Source organism: Meriones unguiculatus, chromosome 4 (assembly GCF_030254825.1).
Source record: "Meriones unguiculatus strain TT.TT164.6M chromosome 4, Bangor_MerUng_6.1, whole genome shotgun sequence".
Lineage (NCBI taxonomy): Eukaryota > Metazoa > Chordata > Mammalia > Rodentia > Muridae > Meriones > Meriones unguiculatus.
Window position 1 is genome coordinate 72,609,360 of NC_083352.1, and position 24,748 is coordinate 72,634,107.

General features: G+C 45.9%; 1 protein-coding gene across 32 annotated transcripts in view; it reads right to left on the reverse strand.

Annotated features, from left to right (window-relative positions):
* Kcnma1 (potassium calcium-activated channel subfamily M alpha 1) overlaps positions 1-24,748 on the reverse strand; it is a 695,343-nt gene that overhangs the window by 517,159 nt on the left and 153,436 nt on the right. The window contains exon 2 of one of the 32 annotated variants that reach the window (XM_060382138.1): positions 9,186-17,142. The exons of the other annotated variants lie outside the window; for them this stretch is intronic. Coding sequence (XP_060238121.1) covers positions 16,909-17,142 — 234 coding nt within the window. The 3' untranslated portion in view covers positions 9,186-16,908. Of the gene's footprint in view, positions 1-9,185; positions 17,143-24,748 lie in introns of those variants that run through there. 32 annotated transcript variants of the gene reach the window in all.

Below are 24,748 nucleotides of genomic sequence, written 5' to 3' on the forward strand. Positions count from 1 at the left end.
GGCTGCTTCCTGGGTGATAGTGGGTTTTGTCTTCATAAATAAGAAGAAAGAGATGTCAAATGTGAATGTGGCCAGCCATTGGAAGTTCCTGATGAGGGACAGGTGGGTGACCAATCCCTTGTGGATTAATTATTCCCTGTGCTGCCTTTCAAGGCAGAAGCAAATCACTCAGTAAATGGGCATTATCCTTAAGATTAACAGAGCCTGATGAGAATAGCCTTGATGCAGAGGGAGGTAAGCAGGGAGTGACTTTCCTCTTTGGCTTCCACATGGTCCCCTGGCAAGAACAAGCCTCTATCACGAGAAGAACCTAAGGTTTAGAGAAGCTACTTAAGAGTGAAGCCATACACAAGGTCTGCTGATTTTCTTTTAGTTGTCTTGATAGAGCCCTGCTGCATATACTGATGTATGTCCCGCTTGGATCTCTGCAGGCCAGCCTCTGATGGGATTTCCACAACCTCCTCTGGCTGGGTTACTAGGGAAATGAAGGACCAGTGGAATCACAAAAGCCTGGGTACCCACAGTACTCATAAAGACCATCTGGGATTTCAAGACTTCATGAAGATGATTAATCTGAGAGGCAGAATCTTGGAATCTCAGTTCTGTCTGCGGGAACAGCTCTTGGCAGACACAGATAGAGCTTTGAAATCCAAGTTTCTCAGGCAACCGAGCAAAGCCGGCTTCCAGCTTATCACTGGGGAGAGAACAAAGACGGGGAAGGCAGGGGCATCACGGTCTTCTCACCATCTCTGAAGCCCCTGGAATGCAGAAGTGCCAGCCATGGTCCCTGAGTACATGGACACATGAGCCTGTGGCTCTAATGCCAGGGTTGTCAGAGTGTCTGTAAGGATGAGTTGGATGGCCACAGCTCTCCTGTCTATGAGAGAAGAATGTAAATCAGGGGGTCCAGTCATGCCCCAGGGTGAGCTAGCTAGTTTATCAGGCTGTGGAGGGTCACCCCCTGATAGAGGCAGGGCCTGAGGCTATCCTGATGCCTACTTCTCAGCCTCAGCACACTGGCTGGTTAAGGAGGTGTCTCTCTACCATAGAAGGCTTAGAAGCATTTTCTGGACTTCATCACTAGATGACAGTAGCAACCCCCACTTATATTTATAACAACTGAGAGGCCTATGGAAATTAATAAATAACCCCTAGGAAGCAAACCATCACCACTTTAGATGCCCTAGTCTAGCCTCACAATTGCCAGTGAGCGTAAGAAACAGGAGTTCAGTAATTATGAATTAGGCTATGACAGTGTCCTGTCACCTAGGTATGATTTGGTGATTTCCACATGTTGTAGTTGGATTGTGAAATGTCACCATAGATATGAGTTTCTACACGTGGTTCTCAGGGGGTAGCCTGTTTTGGAAGACTGTGGAACCTTTAGGAGGTGGAACCTCACTAGAAGAAGGGGATCACTTGGGGTGGGTCTTAAGGTTTTGCTGCCTGGCCCCACTTATTGTCCTGTCTCACCACTCCATGCTGATGTAATATGACTGACCATGTCATGATTCTGCTACCATCTCTTCTCTGCCACAATGGATTGTATCAAGAATGAGCCAAAAGAAAACCTCTACTTCCTCACATCTCTCTGTCAGATATTTTAGTCACAGTAGCGAGAAAAGTAATTAACATGCTATGTGAATATACCAACGGCTCTGGAATGTTCTGAAGAAGACTCAACTTTGTTTAGCCTCATATTTTACACAGTTTCCCAGACAAGACCCAATCCTAATATTTATTTCTAGTATTTCTTTCTTTGTTTCAAAGGTGATAACACTCCAATGGCTGTGTTATGGAATCTTAGATACTTGTAACATACCAGGCCACCCAGCTTTCTCATTGACCAGTGAACTTGAAACAAGTAACACACACTTTATCTCTCCATGTCTTCATGATGCATAGCAAAGCTGTGACTAGAACCCCCTGTGCAGTCCCTCCTGTTGCAGAAAAGACTTGGAAGTAACCCACAGCACTCAAGATGCAAGAAAGTATCTTCCAAGAGCCACAGTACACTTTTCCTCAGTTCTACCATCATTGTTTAGTAACTAAAGCATTCTACAGATTAACCCAGGGAGCACACAAAGCAGCATGTTGCATGGGTACTGTGAGGAGGCCCTGACTATCATATCAGACAAAGAAAGCTTGGCTTCGGGGATCTTATCCACTCACAGCTCCTTCTGCCATAGCTTACCTGACTATCTAAGAGCAGTTCCCATAAGCCAACATCTTATGGATACAACACACCTTTCATTGTGTCAGAGCTGACAATTAAGTTTGAAGAAAGAAAGAAACCATCAGCCAACAAAGGCCAAGACCTCACCTGACAATTTCCTTTGATTATAATTCACAGATCATCAATAACACAACAAAAGCCCCCATGCCTCTCTGTCCTTTTTATTTCTTGGGTCATATCCCAGGCTGCAGAGCCACTTGCCTCTCTGTGACCCCTGGCATGTCCAACTATCCCTCTGTGATGTTATGCCAGTCTGAGAGATGAGACTGATTTTCTAACTCAAACCAGCTTGTCCAGTGTCTGCCCCCAAAGGTAGCACATCAAGGTGCAGGCTCTGTCACTCTGGCCCAGACAGCACATAGTGGCTTGTTATTTCCTGTCCTGGTGGTTTTAGAAGCCAACACATGGCACTGAAGAAGCCATAGAGAGGTTCCAATGCTCAGATTGCAAAACAGAACAGTAACAATCTGAGTAGGAAACAGACCAAATGGTGTGATATTTCTTTAATTTTGCACAGGGATTGGTATATAATCAAACCCACAAATCTCTACTATTTCAAGGATACTCTTTCAGCCCTGGGGAGGACAACAGTGTCCCGGGACTTCTCTGAGCCTCCTTTAACTTTCCGAGCAGAAAGATTCGAGGACACAATGAATACAAAGTCTATGTGTCACCGGACTGTTTGGTACAGCTCTCCCAGTTCACCTGGTCCCAGAGAGGCAACAGAGCAGAGAAGATGGCCAGCACTAGCAGGCCACTTAGCAGAGGCTAGATGCTCTGTGGCCAGAGAGCAGCAGTCCACAGTAAATGCAGCAGCAAATGATAGTGACTTGCAGGTTTTGTGGAGCCTGAGTTCCAAGGCAAACAAATGACAAAGGAATAGATGCTGCAGCTGTGACTCTGGGCCAGGGACTAGAAGGCTCATAGTAAGACACTCACACTCTCAGAATATCAAACTCAAGGCTGTCTTTGCTCCTCCTTCTTTTCCTCCTCTCCCCTCCACACCTTCAGGTGACTAGCATTAGGCAATGCCAAAAGACAGGCTAGAGGGACTTTGCTTCCTTGATGACTGATGGCTGTGATCAAACCCCAGACCATTGTATTGTATTCTTTCACTCAGCCACCTTTTATGGACCTATTCTAGGCACTAGGCAGTTTCTGGCGACCAAAACAAGATAGCCTTCACCCATCTGCTGCTGTTCCATTATGATACCCTCTAAAACCTCTAAACACAGCAGAGACATCCACATAGCACATGTGAGACTCACAACTGCTTCAAGATCACTGCACACTTAGAGGTTTGTCCAAAATGCATCCCGTTGGCCACATGTGTCTGAGTACAGATAATACACATATATAAAACAGCACGAGATGCCTTCTTGATTATTTTTGTAACTTGATAGCACAGTCCTCAAGTAAGAACTGTATAGATGGCAAAGAAGTGTGGCAACATCAAAAGGTTGGGTACAGACTGGAGAGATGGCTCAGTGGGTTAGTGGCCTTGTAAGGTGACTCACAACTGTCTGCAATTCCAGCTCCAGAAAATCTGATGGCCTCTTCCAATTCTACAGGTGCCCATACACATGTGCCATACACACCCAGAGACAAACATAAACTTCATAAAAATGAAATCCTTTTTTTAAGGAAGGATTGGACATACCTGCTGGAGCCATTTTATACCCAGAACCAAACCTGCATGCAGACCTCAAGAAGCAGCTCCAGTGAGGACCCTCAACACATTCCACCAAAACATGAGAAAATGAAATTCCAGAAGAGACAAAGTTAGATGAACTTGATGCAGGCAGAATGCAGTGCCAACCTCACCATCAGAAAACTTGGGTCCCTGACTTTGACCTGGTATTTGCCCCACTATCATTTTGATAGGCACTTTAAGTCTGAAATGTTCAGGTACAATTGGAAAAAAAAAACAGTTAACTGATCAACCTTTTTGAAATTAGTAAGTAAAACGTAGAAGACTTCTATCATAGACCCAATAAGAGACCTAAGGGACAGGGCAGGAGCATCAAGAACAGAAGGACTGCAGGGACCAAGGAAGGATCTGGGAAGTGTCAAGGCCAGTGGTGAATCAGAGATTAGGGAGACAAAACCTCAGGACACCTCTTTCAGCTCCAGATGAAAAGAACAAACATTGTTCTTAAAAGAAAAGAAGCAAAATGCAGCATCTGGTTCTCAAGATGGGCAGGTCAGAGAGGAGGCCGTTAAGGAATTAGGGAGTGGTGATGTCTCTTTTAATTTCATGTTATCTGAGTCATATTAGGCCATAATATGTCTCCCCTGTGTGACCCTGCCCCAGATGAACCCTCTCCCAAGGTGCAGTATGCCTGCCTTTGTGCTGTATGACTCAGGTTATCATGAACTCTAGGGCAAATACTGGTGTGGGAAGACAATGAACACCTCTAGCTAATGGACCTCCAGCCCAAAGTTAATGTTAAATAATTTTCCCAGTGAAACTGCTTCAACAGTGTGTCACAGCCTCCAACTTCTCCCTTTCTTATCCCGCACAGAGGACTCATATGCCAGGCACCATCAGGCTCAAGCTTCCTTCAGCTCTGGTCATAGGAGGCACTGTCCACATACCCAAGCTGGTCCTACGGCTTTGTTGATGATCAGAGGGTGGAACACATGGTCAGGAATGCCCAAATGGCCTCAGTTTCTAGAGCAAGTTCCCTGAGCTGGCTAGTTCTGTCAACTTTACATAAGCTAGAGTCATTTAGGAAGAAGGAACTTGAGGTGAGAAAACGTCTTCACCAATTGGCCTGTAGATCAGCCTGTGGCATTGACTGACTGACTGACTGACTGACTGACTGACCGACTGATTGATATAGGAAGGCCCAGCTCATCACTGTAGGCAGTGGCATCAGAGGGCTGGTGACCCTGGGTGCTATAACAAAGCAAGCTGAGCCAGTAGAAGAGCAGGCCAATAAGCAGCAGCGCTCCATGGCCTTTGCATGAGCTGTTCACTCCAGCTCCCTCCCTGCCTTGCTTGAGTTCTTGCCCTGACCTCCCTCAGTGATGGACTATGATGTGAAACTATAAGCTGAAGTGAACCCTTTCGTCTCAAGTTGCTTTTGGTCACCGTGTTTTCTCACAGCAATGGAAACCCTGACAAACACTTCCCATGGAGGTACTGACCAGTAGGAAATGGAGTAGCATGCACTACTGCTTTTTCGCTTTAGGGGAAAATGAGCTGCTGTGGATGCACAGTATGGAACAGCACCAGTGGCAATCAGAGGAACATGTACTAGAGTGACAGCTGTCATCAGGAGCCCCTCTTCCCACAGAGCTGAACACCCACCCACACCATGGCTAAGCAGGCCACCTGTGTGCTGTGTGACCCATCTCAGCACACCTGCACACTCAGCTTGGGAAAAGGAAGCCATGGCTTGTATCTCTTTTATGGACAGTGATGTTCCTCTTTATCTCCCCACTCTCACCCTCACCCCAAACACAAATACATCTTGAAGTTCAGGCTTCATTAATCTCTGTTCCACCCCTGACATTGACCCCTCTCAGCTTCTACAGGAATACATCTCTCCCCCAGTGAACCCGTAGGCCTATGCCACATGCCATTAAATGCCAGGATTAATAAATAAAAACATGTGTGCAGTAGGAGTGCTGCTGCCTAGCTGAAGGACCCAGCCACTTGGTACTGTCAGTGGAGTTTGGTTCACTCAGAGGAACATAGTATCTCCTCAGCACCTCCTCCATGCACTTCCCACTTTCTGTGCTCTCTGTATGCCACTTGCACTATTAACTACCTGGCCTCTTTTGTAAAACAGGCTTATTTTACTACAGAAAACACAATTTACTGAAACTTTTTTGCACTGCCATAGATGAAGACAAATTTTATTTTAAGGGGAAGGAGGTGTCAGTGAGACGCTCAGTGGATGAAGAAGCTTGCTGTAGGACCTGATGATCTGAGCTTGATCCCTGGAACCCATGTGTCCTCTGACCTCCATGTTTATGCATGCAGACACCCACACATAAACACACATGCACACATTTTACGCCACAAAGTAAACACGTTTAATTATAATACTTTTTCAAAATAGAAGATAATTTTCAAATATAAATGCAACCCAAAAAGAGAAGCAGGTTGGTAACTTCAGCTAGATGTCACTACTGCCTGGCAAAGGGCCCTTGCTGGAGGCTGGCTCTTTGCTCTAAGAGGCAGGAAGGTGGCGGGAGTTCAAACAAGAGGGAAGAAAAATGAGAATGGAGCCACCTGCTCCTGGGTGCTCAAACGCTCGTCCCTAGGTGGAGGCTGACACACCCTGCAGTGTGTAATTCAAGAAACCGTGAGCTCTAAGCAAACGCTGACATTTCCCTAAACATCCAGATCTACACCACAAGTTCATGGCCTCATGTCAAAACAAGCCAAGCATACCCACAAGAAGGGAGGCTGCCTGTGGGAATCTGCTGTCGGAGGACAGAAAAGCCCAGGGAAGGCCTGTGACTGAGCTCACAGCCCTCCATGCTCTGTCCTATGGAGGGATCAAGAACAGTGAAAACAAAGAGGCTATGCAGCTCTTAGGCCTCAGGAGAGCTGACGTAGTGGAGATGAGGCCAGATGCGGTGGTGCACGTCTTAACCTCAGCACTTGGGAGGCAGAGGCAGACAGATACCTGTGAGTCTGGAGCCAGACTGGTCTACATACTGAGTTCTAGGACAATCAAAGCTATATAGTGAGACTGTGTTAAAAAAAAAAAAAATCAGAAAAGTAGAGACAGGCTGGGTGTGTAGCAGGAGGGAAATGGCTTGTGAGAGGCCAGCCTGAGCTACCCAGCAAGACTGCCTCCAAAACCAAAGATTAAAATAACAACAACAAAAGAATATCAAACAATGACTCAGCCAGTGGAGGCTCACAGGTACAGAAACACATCTGAATGAGAGCCCCAAAGTCACCTGCCAGAGGCCTGCAGGAGCCCAGCCCAGCACAGAACCCCGAACCCCGCCTTCACAGCCAGCAACCTGGTCCTGCCTCTCTATCCATACCCAACTCACATCCATTTCCCCACAGCCCTGGTACAGCTGGGCTAGAAAACTCAGTAGGCTAAACCCCCAGGCTTCCTAGGTTAAAAACCTATGTTGGGCCTAACTATTAACATTATTCAAAGATTCTTCACTTACCGGAAGCAACACTTGGTGGTCCAAGCTGACCTGAGCTGACTTGAGCTAACAAATTATTAACTACTTGGGAAAATCTCAAACTTTAAAGGAAACTCCCTGGGAAAGGAAGAAACCCAAGTTCGGCCTCACTGGGTCACCAGACTGGCTATTAAGTGCTCCAACCACACTATCTCCCTCAGTTACCACCCCCACCCCCAATCAGCGTTAAGACTCTCCATTCTCCAGAACAGAAAAGACAGACACAGAGAACTAAGTGTAGGCGCTGAAGGTCACACAGCCACCACTGCACTCAGAACTGGGGCTGCTTATAGCAGCATATGGCATGACCTTCCCAGGAAGGGCCTTGGCATTCTGTCATCATCCTGTGCTCAAGTCTGTCCTCCAGGCACACTGAGCTACAGCTGTTTGCCAAAATAAGCATGCATAAATGCTGAGATGGCCACAGCTGTCCTGTGCTACATACAGCACAGTGGGGTGACCACAGTTCACAGCGATTTATTTTATGTTTTAGGAAGGGGAAGAAAGAGAGGAATTCAAAGGTTCCCATTGCAAAGAAATCATAAATGTTGAAAGAAATGAAAATGCTAATTACCAAGACTACTGCTAACTGTCTGCACACAGCAGAGCACCAGCACACGGCATCCCATAAACCTACAGAACTCCTGCTTGCATGCATGCATGTGTGTATGCATGTGAAGTTCTCTATTGCTCTCCATCTTATTTTTTGAGACAGTCCATCACTAAACTTGGGCTTCATAATTTCAGCTGGCTGGCCTTTGAGTCTTAGGGATCCACTGCCTCTGTCAGCTCCCCTATGCTAGACCAGTACCATCATAACTGGCTCTTACATGGGTGTTGAGGTCAAACTCAAGTCCCCATACTTGCACAGCAGGCACTTTGCCCACTGAGCCATCTCTACAGCTCTAAATACATACAATTCATATCTATCACATGCATACACACACAAACACACACACACACAGGAGCTGTGTGTATCAGAACTCTGGAAATGACTACATAACAATTACTGCATGTCAGAGATGCTAAAAGAAAAGTCCTCGAAGAACCATGCTAGATGGGGTTAGGATTCTTGGCACCTGCCTCCCCACTTCCAGGCACCGATTCTTTGTTTTGTTTTGTTTGCTTTGTTTTAGGGTGGGGCAAAGTGAGATTACTTTGCCCATCTTACTCCCAATATCTGCTTCCCTCCTGCCTGCAGGACTTATGACCTATTGGCCGGAAAGACAGTGAGAGTCCCTAAACTGAGGTGGGCTGCGTCTGGATGGAGCATATCTGGATATCACAAGAGACAATGCTTTTGAGAAGCCAAGCCTAAGAATGAAACAGGAACAAACAACAAAATTTCCATTGAAGGCTCCTTTGTCCTCAAGGACACCTCGTTCACAGAATGCAGGGTGAGGAGTTCCTACCAGGTCATGAGAAAGTTATTCAAGCGTTAGAAAACAGCTTTTTTCTCATGCCTCAGGCCTAGTGAACACTCGGCAAAAAGACCAGGGCCTGGGAGGACTATTATGGTAGTGGGCTCTGATGTATACATGTAGAAGTCCATTTAACCCTCAAACAGCTGAGGGAGACACCTCAACTTTTCAGGTGGGATTATATAGAAGTTGGTACATGTGACATTAAGGAAACAGGCAAACACAATGTGACAGTCCACAAGGTTACATCCAGGAGGAAATTTTTTGTAAATGCTATTTATAAACTTCCTGTTGACCAAAAACACACTGGGAAGAGATGAACCATGTGCATTAGCACAGGGCTCTCCCAGCACACCAGCTTCCTCCCATTAGCCAGGCACCGACCCTGCATAGCCACCATATGGTCCACCAGCCATGCAGCCCTTCAGTCCTGGACCGCCTGAGTGGCTTAATTATTGGATGGTTATAAATAGAAGTACCAGACAATAGACTTCATTCTCAGTTTAAAAAAAAAAGCCAAGACCCCCATTTACCCATCTTCCCTCCACCTGAGCCACTGAATCCCAGAAAGCTACAGGTCCCCCGGATCTGCTGGGCCCACCTTCCTGGCTTCAGTGGCCATGCTCAGTGATGGGGGACAGTCACGTTTGTTGCACTGAGTGGGCTTCAGAGAATAGATCATCCAGGAGTACCTAAAGGGTTCACAATCTGCCAAGAATGTCCAACTTTTTGACATGTTTAAGGTGACCTTCTTGTCTACAAATGTGCTGGGCAATTCTCCTGGTTTTCCTGGGCCACAGGTTCTAAATATGTGATTCTAGTTTGTTGCCCAAGGCTCTTTTTCTCTTAACATCTGCTATAGTGCTTAGCCTCTATCTAGACTCAACCCATTCCCATACTATAGCAGCTGTTCCAAAAAGTAGGTCCCTCTACATACAGGCAAAGGAAGCTGGGTGACACCCCTCCATGGCTGCAAGAGAAAGCCTGGGCCCAGGGATGCTTTTCCCCTCACCATCTTGACCATTGCAATGTACCCCCATCAGCTTCATCATCTCCAGAACAGGCTCAGCATTGTACATGGATGTCCTGTTGCCCCAACTCCTAGGCTGTTCTCCCCATCCACAGCAATCCCAGCAGGATTACAGCTTCGGACACAAATGAGCCTGGTAATACTTCCTGACAGTTAGACTTCCAAGAAGTGTCTCGCTTGCTCAGTGTCTATGTTTTCTCATCTGGTCAGTAAGTACACTACTCTGGCCTCCCAATATGGCTTATGAGGACCAGTTGGGAGACAGAGCAAGACAGTCAAGGGTACTACAAAGGTCTGGCACACTCCAAGTGCTCAATGAGGTATGTCACTGGTGGCTTCTACCAAGGTCCATGGAATTCCCAGTATCCCAGATACACTGGGCCCAGTATATATACTCTGCCAAACCACTGTTCTTCCTCCTTCTTCCCTGCCATCCCTCTCCCCAAAGAAGCAGCCAGGTGGCCTCAAAAGCTTACCTATGTATCTGAGACCTTGGTGTGAATATGAATAAGTTTCCCTGAGCATCTGATACCAGCTGTTTACCTCTGTCATCTGGCTCAGGAGTTCTCACTGCACACAGATGACCAAGGTATGAAGCCTGTCTTCCTACTTCATGTTTGCTTTTCTGATAGCATATTACTCAGTCACATGATACAGTGGCAATGGCTTGATATGAGAATGGGGATAAAGAGGTGATCCCACACTGACAGGCAACTCTCTGAGTGAAGAATTCCCTAGGGCCCATAAAACCCCACTCAGGAGCCAGGCTGGCTTGCCAGGGAAGTGGAAAAGAATAACCCAGGGGTCCAAGCCTCTTTCCCAGAAGGATGGTTTCAATGGTACACACAGGCTTCTGGATCCTGCCTGAAGATGCTGGGCTTTCACCATCTTGAAGCCCATGGTTATGCAGACTGAGTTGATCACGGACTTCCATCAGACCCACCATAAAACTCCCATGGGTGGTGGTAGTGATCTGAAAATTTTCAGGTTTCAGCTGAATTAGGCTTCACAGAGACCACAGAGATGGGTGAAATGTGGCTAGAAAAGAGAACACCATTCCTTCCTCAGATACAAGACCACAGCATATAGAGAGATCATAGTCCTACATGGGTTCTCAGGCGTGACACAAAAGGTGTGTGCTTGGAACCAAGGCCAAAGTCCAAGTCTTATCTGAACCACTCCTTAGCTGAGAGAAAACCAGGATTCCTTTAACCTCTCTAAGCCTCAATTTCTTCCTCTGAGAAATAATAAGCACTAAAAATGCCTTCTGCAAGAGACTATCTTAAGACCAGGCTACAACATAGAATGGTATGGAGCAAATATATAACATAATTCACTTGCTAGGGCCAGCACTTGCCAGTGTGCCCAATTACTGGGATGACTTACTCAGACTCCTGCTTAGGGAAAGGCTCAGTTCTGAGACTGACCTGAAGCTTCTCAGGAATAGATTCTCCAAAGAAGAGCAGCTTGGGGCGAAAGAATGGGGGCGGGGTGTACTTTCTCTGTGCAGAAGCTGCAGGCAGCAGATGAAGTACAGTGTAGGTGACCAAGCAGCCAGATCCCTAAATAGCAACTAATCACTGTGATTGGAATTAATAATGAAGCTGCACCTGGTAGCTGACTTGAGGCTCCCATAATTTACCACCTGGCAAGTATATTCACTGTCTTACCCATGCATCTCAGCTGTAAATACCAGGATGGCATGCACTGCACCTTGCCTGTCTGCTATGTCGAGAGGCATTGTTGTCCATAAGCTCTGTCCCAGGTTCTCAGTACCATAGAGGTCGTCCCTAAACCGCGCAGGCATCCCCACAGCTTAATATTTTTGTCCTGGTAGGCTCTGGGAGCACCTGGGAAGCCTTCTAAGGCAGGGAATGCTCCACCAAGCAAGTGTAGTGATGAACCTAGAGTTCCTCCCTCCAAGCCACGGTCAAGAAAGGGATTCCCATTCTGAGAGGCAAGAAAGGTCACCAGCAGTACTGCACAGAGCAATTTTAGCACATCATGTTCATTAATGGAAGTCCCGTGTGTGTGTGTGTGTGTGTGTGTGTGTGTACGTGTATACGTGTGCTCAGTGCAGGTGTGCATGCAGGCATTTGTGTGTATGTGTGCTTGTATGTCATCAACCTCAGGTATCATTTCTCAGGATCTAGCCACCTTGTTTTTGGATGCTAGGTCTACCCACTGATAGCTGGGGCTTGCTGATTAAGCTAAGTTTTCTAGTGAGTAAGCCTGGGGATCTTCCTGTCTCTCCTTCCCTAGTACTGAGACTGAATGCCTGCCACCATGCCTGGGTTTTTGCAGGGGTGCTGGAAATTGAATTCAGGTTCTAATGCTTGCACAGCAAATATTTTACTTGCTGAGCCATCTCCCCAGCTCCTATTAAGGAAGCTCCACTACCAAGCACTTAGAGTAGAGGAATAGTTATCAAAGCCTTTCAAATTTCCTTATAGGACTTGGCATCACTCTGCATCCAGAGAAAGGTAAAGAGGAAGAGACCCAAAGCTCGGCCCCCACCCAGGTACAAGCTGGCAGTTAGCAGCCAGCCACCTGGCTTGATGAGTGCTGATCTTGAATAACAGGAAATTCAATCATACCAACAACCTGCTTACTGTCCACAGATGTCACCAGGGACATCAGTCAAGGCTCAGGAAGGCCAGCCTGTGGGGTCACTCTATCCCTCCTTCTTCGTCACATCCCAAAATACCATGATGACAGTCAAACCAGGACCTCCCAGGACATACAGAGGAAACCCAGCTGCATGTGACAGGAATTAAAGGTGTGGCCCATGTTTGACAAAAGGCAGTGTGGGTTAGAGGGTAAAGGGCAAACAGGCAGTGGAAATGAATGGTGGCAGTGGGAAAGAGGGACAGACACTGAGTAAGGTTGGTGGCAGGAACCACATTACATGTCCCAAGTGGTGAGGCCTCTGTTTCCTGTGCACGTGGACCTTCTGATGTCCAGGGAGTCTGAAAAAGAAACCTTGGTAGCTGATGGGGCAGAACAGCCACTGCCTGCGAAGATATGAGAGCCTTGAAGCATTTTGAGCTGTGTCTCTCAGACAGGCTAGCCTGTCAGCACTGTGTGATTCCCAAGAGGAGTCCATCTGTTAGCCATTGGGATCAAGTGGCCTCAGGCTCCCTGTGCCCACCTCTGTAGGTCTCAAGTAGTTGGGACCTACAGGGTTTTAAAGGCCCCGTCACCTGTCCAGAAGCTACCCCAGCCTTCTCCAGAAGGCATCATTTCTTAGAGATCCAGACTCATGAGAAGAGTCAGATGTTATGCCCAGCTGTCCAAGGCACGTTAGCTCGAGGACAACATATGAAGGTCACACTCTAAGTCATTTGGAAAGCACATCACAGGTTGATTTTTCTTTAAGGGTCGGAGACAACAGACTTCAGTGGTCATCTGGAAGGCAAACTCCTAAAGGACTCAAAGGAAGAGGTTCCAGCCATCTCCCAATGGGACAGTCTCCCAACCCAGTCCTCTCTATAATGCTTTGTACGTTGGTTCTCACTTCTCTGCTCTCTGCCAACTCCACACACCTGCTCAACTGTTCTGTCCAACAGGAAGGTATCCCTGCCTGTTTGTCTCTCTGTTTTCTTATCTCCTGAGCCTTATCTTTGGAATCACATGAACTATGGGATCCTGAAGCAAAAAGCATGTCATGGACAGGAGCAGGCCCTGTCTCCTATACAAGGATCTGTCACCCAGTTTCAAGCTGTAGGTCAGCAGACAGCCCCTGGCAGTTGCGTTCTTCAGTTTCAAGCTCAGCTACAGAGAATGGTTTTGCTTAAGGTTATCTTCCTAGAACACAATACTTGGTGAGTGGCCTAGGGTACAAGAGGCCAATGTCACCGAGATATTCACTCCAAGGATTCCTCTGAGTAATGGTACCTTTTGGGTATTGATCCCCAATAAACTCAGCATGTGTTTCTAGATAACACCCAGTCCTTTGTTTCACCCACAGATGATGCTGAACTGACCTTTGACAAGAAGCACATGGAGGTCTCTCGGTGAAAATAAAAAGACAAGAGGCCAGGGACATGCAAACCTTAAGGCCCTTGCCTCACTGGCTCCCCAGGGACATGCAAACCTTAAGGCCCTTGCCTCACTGGCTCCCCAGGAATCTCAAGGCACAAAAGCCACATAGAGAGACACTTCCTGTAGGGTGTCTTTGATCCTAGGTTCCAAAAATGTGGCTTACTGGTACCTCATTGTCTAGAGTGATAGTTTAGCCATTTGTTCCCTGGAAGGTTAGCTTTGGTGATATTTCCTCAGTAATAAACAGCACTGCTGATCACAGCATCAGCCAGGATACCATGACAGTACTGTAAAGACTAAAAAGGTAATAGACAGACCTGCCATTAAAGCAATCCAAGCCCTAGGACTACTAAAGATGCTTGCAGAGTTAAGAACAGCATCCATAGTGGGGCCCAAGCTATCATGCCCAGAGTGTTGAGCAGGTGAGTGTTGCAAGGGGCCACTTAACGAGTACCCATCCAACTAGGGTTTATTTTATCTGAGTCTTTTTCCCCTGGGTTCAAAGTTCTCAGGAATGAAAATACAAGATTTATTTGTCCCCATGGGGTTGTCAAGAAGCTAGCTAGTCAAAGAGGTAGAAAAAAACAGAGGAAGATGGTTCACAGGTTCACCTAAAACCCATAAGCTAGCTAATCTGTCAAAGAGGTAGGTCACAAAGCAAAGCTTGCAGACTTTGGCTCTGCTAGAAGCAATGCAGTCTTTTAAGAGGTCATACCATTGAGCTTTCTATTGGCTCAAATCTTAAAGTGATCTTGCAGATAAGAGCTAGTATCTATAAGGAAGATAGTTGTTTCCTAGCACAATTTTAACTTGAGTTTGAAAACTGCACATTATAGCATAGGCAGCTGGTCAGTTAACAATGGGAAAAATGCCTACAAGGGGCTGGACCCTCTGTCCACACTCACTTTATCCTCAGGACAGAAAACAAGTGGGCATAGATTTAGTTCTGGAAGGAGGAAAACCCTGCTGCGTGAGCAGGTAGCTAACCCAGAGACACAAAGAGGGGCAGAGCCATCTGAACTTGAGCTCGTGTCTGCCTGGTTCCTGCTTTGGCTCTAGCCCAGGTTTCTTCTGTGGAGAAAGAAGGCATGTAACTTTCTCTTGTGCGCCTCCATAATACTCAAATGTTTTGTAACAGCAGGGACAGGCTTTCCTACACAATTCCATAAAGCTTCAAAACAACTGAAATAATTCAGAGGTAAGAAAAATATCTCTGTTCTACAGAAAATTGTGTCATAGCTTGACAGTTTCCACCCACAGCAGTACAGTTTCTCTCCTTTGCCCTGAGACTTGCCTTTCTAGAAATCTATCCTGAAAAAAGAAACAGAGTTAGACAAAGTGGCGAGTGTGCTGTGTGTGTGTGTGTGTGTGTGTGTGTACATGCATGCCAACTATCTTAATCATGCCTGAAATGTTACTTAATAACATTGTGAAAACATGCTTTTAGTAACACAATGAAAAACTTTTAGTGTCCAACAACAAAAAATGAAAATAGGATATGTTTGTGATTTGTGATTGACTGGGGTGTGTTGGGGGTACTGATGATTCTTAAATACTTTTTGAAACAGTAGCAATAGGGTGGGATGATTGCCACAGGCTTCTGTGTTTCAAAATAGCAAAGTAGAGGCTTGGGGGGATGGCTCAGTAGGTAAGAACAGCTGTTATCCAGACAAGAGGACCTGAGTTCAAATTCCCAACACCCAGGTGAAAAAGCTAAGCTTGGCCATGTGTGCCTTGTGGTACAATCATTGGTGGATAGAAACAGGCAGATCCTGGGAGCTCAGCAGCCAACTAGCCTAAGTGAAAGAGGAAAGTCCTAATTCAGAGGGAGACAGACCCTGCCTTGAAGGAATAATACAGAGAGATTGAGAAAAACATGTGACAGCCTCTTCTGCTTTTCACATGCACAGGTCAAGTGTATACACGTACATATGTACACACACACACACACACACTTATCAAGTAGAAGATAGATGCATAGCTCAGAGGTACTATACATGGAGCCTGGGGTAAGGGCACCAAAACCAAAATAAATAATACAGAGCTAACAAACGGGCTGAGTATTGGTGCATAAACATGCTAGCACATACTTCCTTTTCCCAGAAGAACACAAAGAATGTACAAGAAGCATGTATGTCTTCAAAGAGGTTTTGAGGGCTAGGGATGAGGGGGAAAAATAAAGTGTTCACAGTTTATACTTTTTTGATTACACCAACTACTTTTTTTAATGAATAAGTTTTTAAAATTTTACATAATATCATTCACTCATGTTTTTAGAGAAACTTTTGTTACATAATAAAACATGATTGGTGGCTGCAGAATGACAGATGGCATTGGTTTTATATACATATATAATTTTTGTATTTTCAAAGTTTCTTACAATAAACACATAACTGTATCATCATTAAAAGGCTTGTTCAAACTTTAAGCTACTCTGTTAGACAAAGGAGCATCTGTCTCTAATAATTCCCTTGGAGAGATTTATTTTTTTTTTTTTTAATTTTGCTAGTCATGTCTTCCCTCAGACTCACTGAAGATAGTCCAGAGACACAAGGGCCCCATGATTTACTAAAAAGACCTGCAAAACAAGAATAATAAAAATAAACAAACAAACAAACAAAAACAACAGCAGACCAACCCTGACTGGTTTAGGTGGAATTCTAGCTGAAACCACATTCCCTTAGCACTAGACTTGTGAAATACAAAGTGATCCTGACCCAGAGGTCCCAAAGTTAAAACAGCCAACAACCTTACTCTTCATTCTGAGAATACAATGGCTGAGAAGATAATAAAATGAACCTCATGCACCTGCAAGTGCTCTGTCCGCCAAGGAGAGGTCACGATGATGTACTGTAGGTTGACGAGATGGTCCCGGTCTGGACACTGCCCCTCAAAGAGGAGCAATCCAAGCAATAGGTAAATAGGCGGAGAGTGAACTGTTACCCCAGGAAAGAAATGACCAGAACCCTGGCCTCAGGAGTCATGGAGAAAGGGTGGGCAGCTCGGGTTTAGGGGAAAACTCCCTTCAGTGAAGAGTACAACAATGCCTTCCAGAGGGCGGGTCCACGGGCCGGGCTTGAAGTTGAGGTACACTCAACACAGGACAGGTGTGCACCCCACGATGTAGGCCACCAGCACCACTCGTGAGCCGTATGTCCAGGTATCATCCATCCCACGCAGCCGGAAAAGTTGTCAGACACAGCTAGACCAAGGCGGCTACATTTCAAGGGACCTATCTGCCTCTGTAATTCAAAGCCAGAGGAAACAGATTTATGGATCATAAAATGTATTTTAAATTTCTATGACTCTCGCCACCAGAAACCAATTCTAGCAAGCATTTTCCTAAGGAGCTCTTGGCTCTGATTAAACATCTTAGTTTGTGTTCCCTTCCCTCACCCCCAACTGTGCTCATAGAAGTGGAGAGGAAGCAAGCAGCCTATATTTGTTCAATGATCTTCACTGCCTTAGACATGAGCTGGCATTTCAGGAGACCTCAAGATGTCCAAAAAGACAGTGTCCTTCTCTTAGCCATAACTACCTACAAGTTACCAGATTTTAGTCTTATTTTCACTTTCTCTACTCCTGGACAGCATAGCCCAGGTCCCTTGTGAAGCTCCATCAATACTGATCGTGTTTCATGGTCATTCCTAAACTATGTGTGGGACCCTACAGTGGGATGTAGGGTGACCAATCACATGGAGAGAAAGGAACTGAGTGGGGACAGTTAGGCAGAGGCTGAGAAGGTGAAATATGACTAGGATCCCACAAGAGTTCTCTTCTAGGTGGGCTCAGGGGTTAACTTTTGCAAAACTTGATTAGAAGATGCACTAAGTGCATTCATCTAATTGAGCATGAAAGACATATTGGATGGTGATGAGGAGGCGAGGTGACAATCTATTTATAATCAACAAGGTTGTATCTAGCAGTTGGGATAATTATATACTTTGGAATGCAGAGGAAAGTTTCTTTGTAAGTGGGAGCTGAGAAACCTTGTCAAGGAAGCTTGCATCTGACCCTGAGCTGGGCTTCCATTGACCAATGGAGATGAAGTCATCTCCAGTTTCCCTTCTAAATGTGACACTACTCCAGAAGTGATCTGCCTCCTTTTGTTTCTGATGGTGCTGACTTGTCCCTGATCCTCATTTAAGAATGAGGAAGCATCTCCTCTTTGTGTGTTTGTGTGTATTCATGTGGATGCAGGGTCACATGGCTGAGCATGTACACGTGTTTGAGTATGCATCTACACGCCAGAGGTCAACTTTGGGTGTCTGTCTCCAGCAGCTATCCTCTTTGTTTTGAGACAAGCTATCTCAATAGCCTGAAGTTTGACAAGCAAGGAAAGCTGGCTGGCCACTAAACCCTAAGTACCCCTGTCTCTGGGAGGTGCCATCTCTGGGCTGAGTTTGCGAGTGTGTGCCACCACAACTGCTATTTTGGTGTGGGTTCTGGGGACTGAACTCAGGTCTCCATGCTTACATGGCAAGCTCTTTAACGACTGAAATACCTCATCCCTTACAGGTTTGTGTCGAGTTTTGCTCTCAGGTATATGCTAACTGAGATGTTGATGAAGATGCTCAATACCAAAGCATTTTTTGAGGAAGGAGGCTCAGATCTTAGATTTGGGAAGACTCTGTATTCCCATCTGGAAAACTGAATGTTGCTGTCTATGTGAGAGCCACCATGAGGGCAAAAGCTGGCCCAAGTGGAAATCTAGTCCATAGGAACAGCTCCCTGTCACTCATCAAGTCACTCATTGTTGCATTTTAAGGGAAGTAACAGTAAAAGATACTCCCCCAACAGGTCTACCTATATCCCATAATAAACGCTAATCTTGCTTTGTCCCATGGGTTACCCCCAGCTGAGGCTTACGTCAGTGACCAGTATTTACTTGCATTGTTCAGGATTCCCAAACACTGAGCTTAGCAATTCAGTCAAATAGTATTTTCAAAATAAGGTCCAAAATAATCAGAATGGCTGTTTCAGAGCCCTGATTTTCACACCCACTAAGAGAAGATCAGGCACAAGCAGTTGTAGGATGTAAGGTCAGAAAGTCTTCTGCAAGCCAAGGACTATGCAAAGGAAAGAACAGGAACTAGACTACCCTCCTACTTCACACAATGGAAAACATCAGAAACACACACATATTTGTGGTAAATTTTTAGATCCTGAGAACTCAGACAGGGTAGGGGAGCCATCCCTGAGTGGGTTGCACAGCTTCCCACCTAAAGATGTCCAGGCCATAGCACAAAGAGAGGAAGGGGCCCTGGCTTCCTTACCACTGAGATGATGGGGTGGAGGGATTCCAAAAGGGCTGAGGAGAGCAGGGATTGTAGGGAAGAGCACCAGAAAGTAGAGCAGCTTGAGCAACATGCTAGAGATTGACATCAGGACCCAAGTCTTCAGCTGAACATCAACAGCCCAGACATGTGTGACCACTACCAAAGGCAGAGTAGAGTACATGCCCTAGTTTACGGTGGGCTTCAGATAGTCTATGTTCCCCTCAAACTCCCAGGGCACCAGGTCAAATTCTGAGAAGTCTGAAAAGGGAGCCTTAGATTAAGGTGCTGTCTTACCACCTTAAAAAAAATGGCAAATCAAACTGTTGCCACACAGCCCAAGACAAAATGCTCAAGAATATTTATAGAAGAACTAAACCATCCAGCACCCAAATTGGTAAAACCCTGTGTCTGGAATCCAACCAAAAGCCACTAAGGGTCAAAGAATCAGGAAGACTCAATGTAAGACTGAAAAAGCTATGCAGAGGCTCCCACTGTTGAGGTGGAGATAGGAAGATCTGTGACTCTGAGGTCAGCTTGAGCAAGAGTGAGCTACAGGTCTACCGAGGCTACTACATGCAACTCTGTCTCAGTAAATATCTAAACAAGTAAATACTCCCTAAACTCATGATAGCTTTTAGAATATGGTTCAAGACCCTGCAACACAGAGCCCCTCTAGCCCTACAAATGTACTTTAAAGCACTTACTCAACTCCTTTCAAGAAAGTGGCTCTTTTTATTATTGTTGTTGTTGTTGCTCTTGTTGTTACAATGCCAGTCATGCTATTCACTGTCACCCATCCCAAGAGAGACACTCCCCATCTCACTCATCTTCCAATACCATGTCTATAATTTTATAGAGGTCACTGCTCATCACGGGCCATTTTCACTGATTTTAGCTGAGTGTGTTTCAACATTCCAGGGCCTTTTTCCCCTCTACTCTAAGTTAGAGTCCTCATGGTTTAAGCTCTACCTGTCAAAATCAGTCTATCAATGGCCACTACACAGAGATGTGGCCTCCTCCTCTGATGTTCTTTCTTCAGCTAGAGACTAGTGACTTAATTCTTTAATTGGTGGAGAACACTCAAACTGCCATAGCTGGAGCCTCCCATCACTCTTGGGTGATGTTCCTTTTTAAAGTCTTATTAGACCTATGGTAATCCTGAGCAGCAAGAACCCCATAGGTAGGCCCAAGCATCTCAAGGCTGTGTTTCTGAATCAACCATGATGTGTGAACAGGATCAAACATAATCTGTCTTTCCCATGGATCTCCTAGCAAAAAGAACACCCAAGACAGTTGTCCAGGCCAATGGAGAGGTAACCCCTACAAGCACTTCTTGGCAGTCTGCCTACACACCTTCCTTTTCAATGCCATAATCATCTTCAGTTTAGATAGTCCAAAGGCAGTGGTCCTCAACCTTCCTAATGCTGAGACCCTTTAATACTTGATCTTCATTTGTAATGACCCCCCCAGGACAAAAACAAATTATTTTTGCTACTACTTCATTAACGGTTATTTTGCTACTATGATGAGTTACAATGTAAATACATAATATTTCTGATGGTCTTAGGTGATCCCTGTGAAAGAGTTGTTTGACCCCTCAAGGGGGTTGTGACCCACAGGTTGAGAACCACTGTCCCAAGGAATTATTACAACACTTCAGCTTTGACTTCCTTTGTTTCAACACATCTTCCTTTGTTTAAGTGAAGAATCATTTCTTGGATATCTGCGACACTGCAGGCATCGGCTTAGCAACCGCATATATCAGAACATCCAGCCAACCCTGGGAGGAGGTACAGGCAGATGTCATTAGCCCTATGTAGGTGAGGCCCATGGGAGTGGGAATTAGAGTGGAGTGAGAACATCAGTCATCCAAGCAAATGAAAGGTGAAACTAGAAATTGAACTTGGGGCTCCTGGAAGCAGGACTCTCAGGCCAGCTCTCACTCACTGGAACTTGGGGCTCCTGGAAGCAGGACTCTCAGGCCAGCTCTCACTCACCAGAACTGCAGCACTAAACTGGCCACTGTGTTAAGTAGTAATGTCCACACCTCCTTACCTAGTGCTCATAATTCCCCAACAGAGAGTGTTTCTTTGCAATCTCATTTTGTAAGTTCCAAAACCGGGGCGGGGGGGGGGGGGAGAGGTTTACCTAGATCAGCACCTCTCCTCCCAGCCAAGGTGGCAGGGTAGCATAGGCGAGCACAAGCTGCCACACTAATTCCCTCCTGCCATACTCAAAAGCTACCTCCAAGGACTTTGCCATGAAGCCTGATTGAGCAGAAGGCTCATTCCCTGTGAAATAACAGGCCGGGAAGTGACTGCCCCTGGGCCAGAGCTAAGGCAGCAGAATGGATCCCTCCCCCTTCACTGCTGTGGCACTGGGTGGAAACTGGGTCAGAACGAGCTGGCCCATTCATTTAATCCAAGCTCCCCCTCTCCATTCAGCTTTTAGTCTTCAGAGCTTTCAGTCCAAGGAAGCACTATTTTCTCTGCAAAATAAACAAAATAAATTAAGCCCATGCTCTTTGATCTGGGCTTTTGTGTGGCTGATGGACTGAGCAGAAGCAATCTGCTGTCTTCCTGAGCATCTCAGAAACAGTGTACAAATTCCGATGTGGCACCAGGAGGCAGAAAGCCAGCTCCCAGCCACCTGCTGAGCACCACAGTTCAATGAAGCATGGCTTAGAATAAAGGTCTTTGCCCCCCACTCACTGGCCAGGGCAAGAAGAGCCTGCGTGAAGCACAACAGCAGGAGGCCTGTGCAATGCTGCTCTCATTTGGTTTCACCTGCATCTACATTTTTGTTTTCCTCATTCCCACCCACTCTCCAAGGCTACGTGTGGGCTCCTGACCCCATCTGACAGGACACTAGAAAGAAATATCATTATCTTCTCATTCTTCTCACATCTCCCAGTGCTCTCTGAGACCTGTTTCTAGAGGAGCTTGCATCCTCACCCTCATTGCTCTCTACTGTCAATCCACTCTGCTTATCTTCTTGGATCATGGGACAGTGAGAAAGCAGGTATTCACATGTCTGTTTTCTTGTTCACTTTCTGATGCTGTCCCTTGCTCCATGAGCAAGGACAGATAATATCTTAATGAGCACTGTTCTTGTAGCAATTAGCAAAACCCCTTACAAATGCAAGTAAGGAAAGGAGATTGAAGGAAGATGGTAATGTTTCCAGAGTCAGAACTTCCTGCAGAGACAGGGAGCTACCAGTGTCTTCCTCTACAGTCAGTGGAGCCTAATTGGCAAGCTCCCTTTCCAGTGAGAGACCCTGTCTCAAAAAGCAAGGTAAAGAGAGTGAGGAAGATGTTGACCTCAGTACTCTACACACACATGGGTACACAAATACATGCAAAACAACACATACACATGTACAAGTACACAGATTAAATAAATAATAAACCCCTAGGAAGCCCAGGAGGTTGGGTGGCCCGCAAGTGTCACACCCCTTTGAAGGTTAATCTTGACTAACCTTGTTAACTAGACTAGATTGAAAGACACATGGGTGATTCGTAAAGATCACCTCTGGCTGTACCTGTGACTGTACCTCAGATCCTTGCAGCTCTGATGTAATGGATATTCATAATATGATGTCATATTGAGAGATGGTGAAAGGTAGGAAGCCTCGTTGTAGGAAGTAGTTTACTGAGGTAGGTGTGCTTGGAGACAGCATCCTGCCCTGGCTTCCTCCTGTTTTATGCTCCCTTTTCTCAACTCCCTGGCCACGACAGTGTGAGCTGCCCTGCTCCTCTACTCCCACCCTGCCATGCTGCACTCAAACCTCTGAAACTGTGAACCCAAACCCATCTCTCCTTACAATAGCTTTTCTTTGATATTCCTTCACATCAATGCAAAAGATGAACAGCCCCACCCTCACCCCTACTGGTTCAATTCCAAAAGAATTGTTATGTTTTACAGGCTTCATGATCACCATCTTAGTGAGCTGTCAGCTGACTCTGTGGACAGGGGAAATGAATATAAGGCCCTTGAGCAGCTACAGACCAAATCATCTCATTCATATGAAACTAGCCTGGAGAAATTTACTTCAGTTCTTATTGGGTAGCTCATGCTAGCTGCCAAGTACTTCTTGCTAAAAAGACCAGATTATGGAAACAGGAGACTCCTTCTTCAGGTAAAGTGTGGCAGGAAAGCCAGGCCTGTGGCATCAAAGACACATATTGGATTCTCTGCGTAATGTGGGAGCTTCCTATACCCAGAAAAAGAGCAGCTGGGGGACAGTACCCAGAGGGTCCCTCTACAGGCCATTACATTCTCACTATGACAGACAAAGGCTTATCTGTCATTTGCAGTCTCACTTATAGGCTTCCTTGTTCCTCCCTATCATTCTTTAAAGCAGGCAGGGCAGGCATCAGGCTGGGGTGTGGGTAAGATTTTTATGCCTGAAGACTGAGACACAGAAAAGTTTATCAGTTGGCCAAAGCCACACAGTCACACAAAGACAGAGCTGAGGTTAGAACTTACCTTGCATACACAGGCAAAGGCAAGCCTCAGCATCGGGCTAGTGTGACTTTTCCCAAATGAGGACAAGATGAGAATATCATTATAAATTGAATTATGAAGTATTGACATTCAAATTTTTAGGCTTCAGGAGTGGGAGTTTCATATGGTATGAATGAGCAGTTTGTTTGGATGGCTTTCCTAGGCAGGAAAGGAGAGTAAGAATGGAGGGCAGGAGTCCATATGAAGTTTGCTAACAATGAAGACATTGCTGCAAATGATCAAGGCTCAACCACACTGGGGACCTGTGGGATACAAGGCCAAATAAAACATGTTGCTTTAAAAAGAACAAAAACAAAAACCAACAACAAAAAAACATCTAGTCTTAAGACCTATAAGACGTCTCAGAACATAAAGGTGTCTCCCAAGAACCTGACAACCCAAGTTTCATACCTGAGACCCATGTGGTCTGCCTAGAGAAGTGACCCCGGCAAGACACCCTCTGACCTCTGACCTCCAAATGTTTGTCATGTGTATATTTGTTCCAATCAAGCCAGGGCTATATAGTGAGACCCTATCTCAAGGGATCACCCAAACAACAAATTCAGTTCCTCAGTTCCTAGTTGCATTTTCACACAGGGCTGATGTCTACCATACTGAACAGTACAGCTGAGATACAGCCCTATCAGAGTTTTGTGGGCAGAGGCCAGTACAGGGTGAAGCCCTTCAGAACTGCACCCTTGACAGGGTGTGGGGGACGGTGGGCATAGAATCTGATACATTAATATCCCACAGAGGTCTGCCATTGGCAAGGGCTGCTCCTAGTCCTGCTCACTAGGTCATGCTGGGGGAGGCAGGACACCAACACAGGAACCACTGCGTGGGACAGGAGTGGAGAGTGCTGGAGAACATGGGGAGGTAGCTGCTTCAGTTCCCAGCACTTTGGCACATGGTGGCTGCTGTGCCAAAGCCCCTGAGGAAGCACCTATTTGCATAGCTCTGTGTCAACACGAAATGCGCACCCAGGACCTTCTGAACATCAAGAAGCCATGCTCTCTTATATAGCACATATGGAAGGAGGCACAACTAAGATTTATGATCTGCA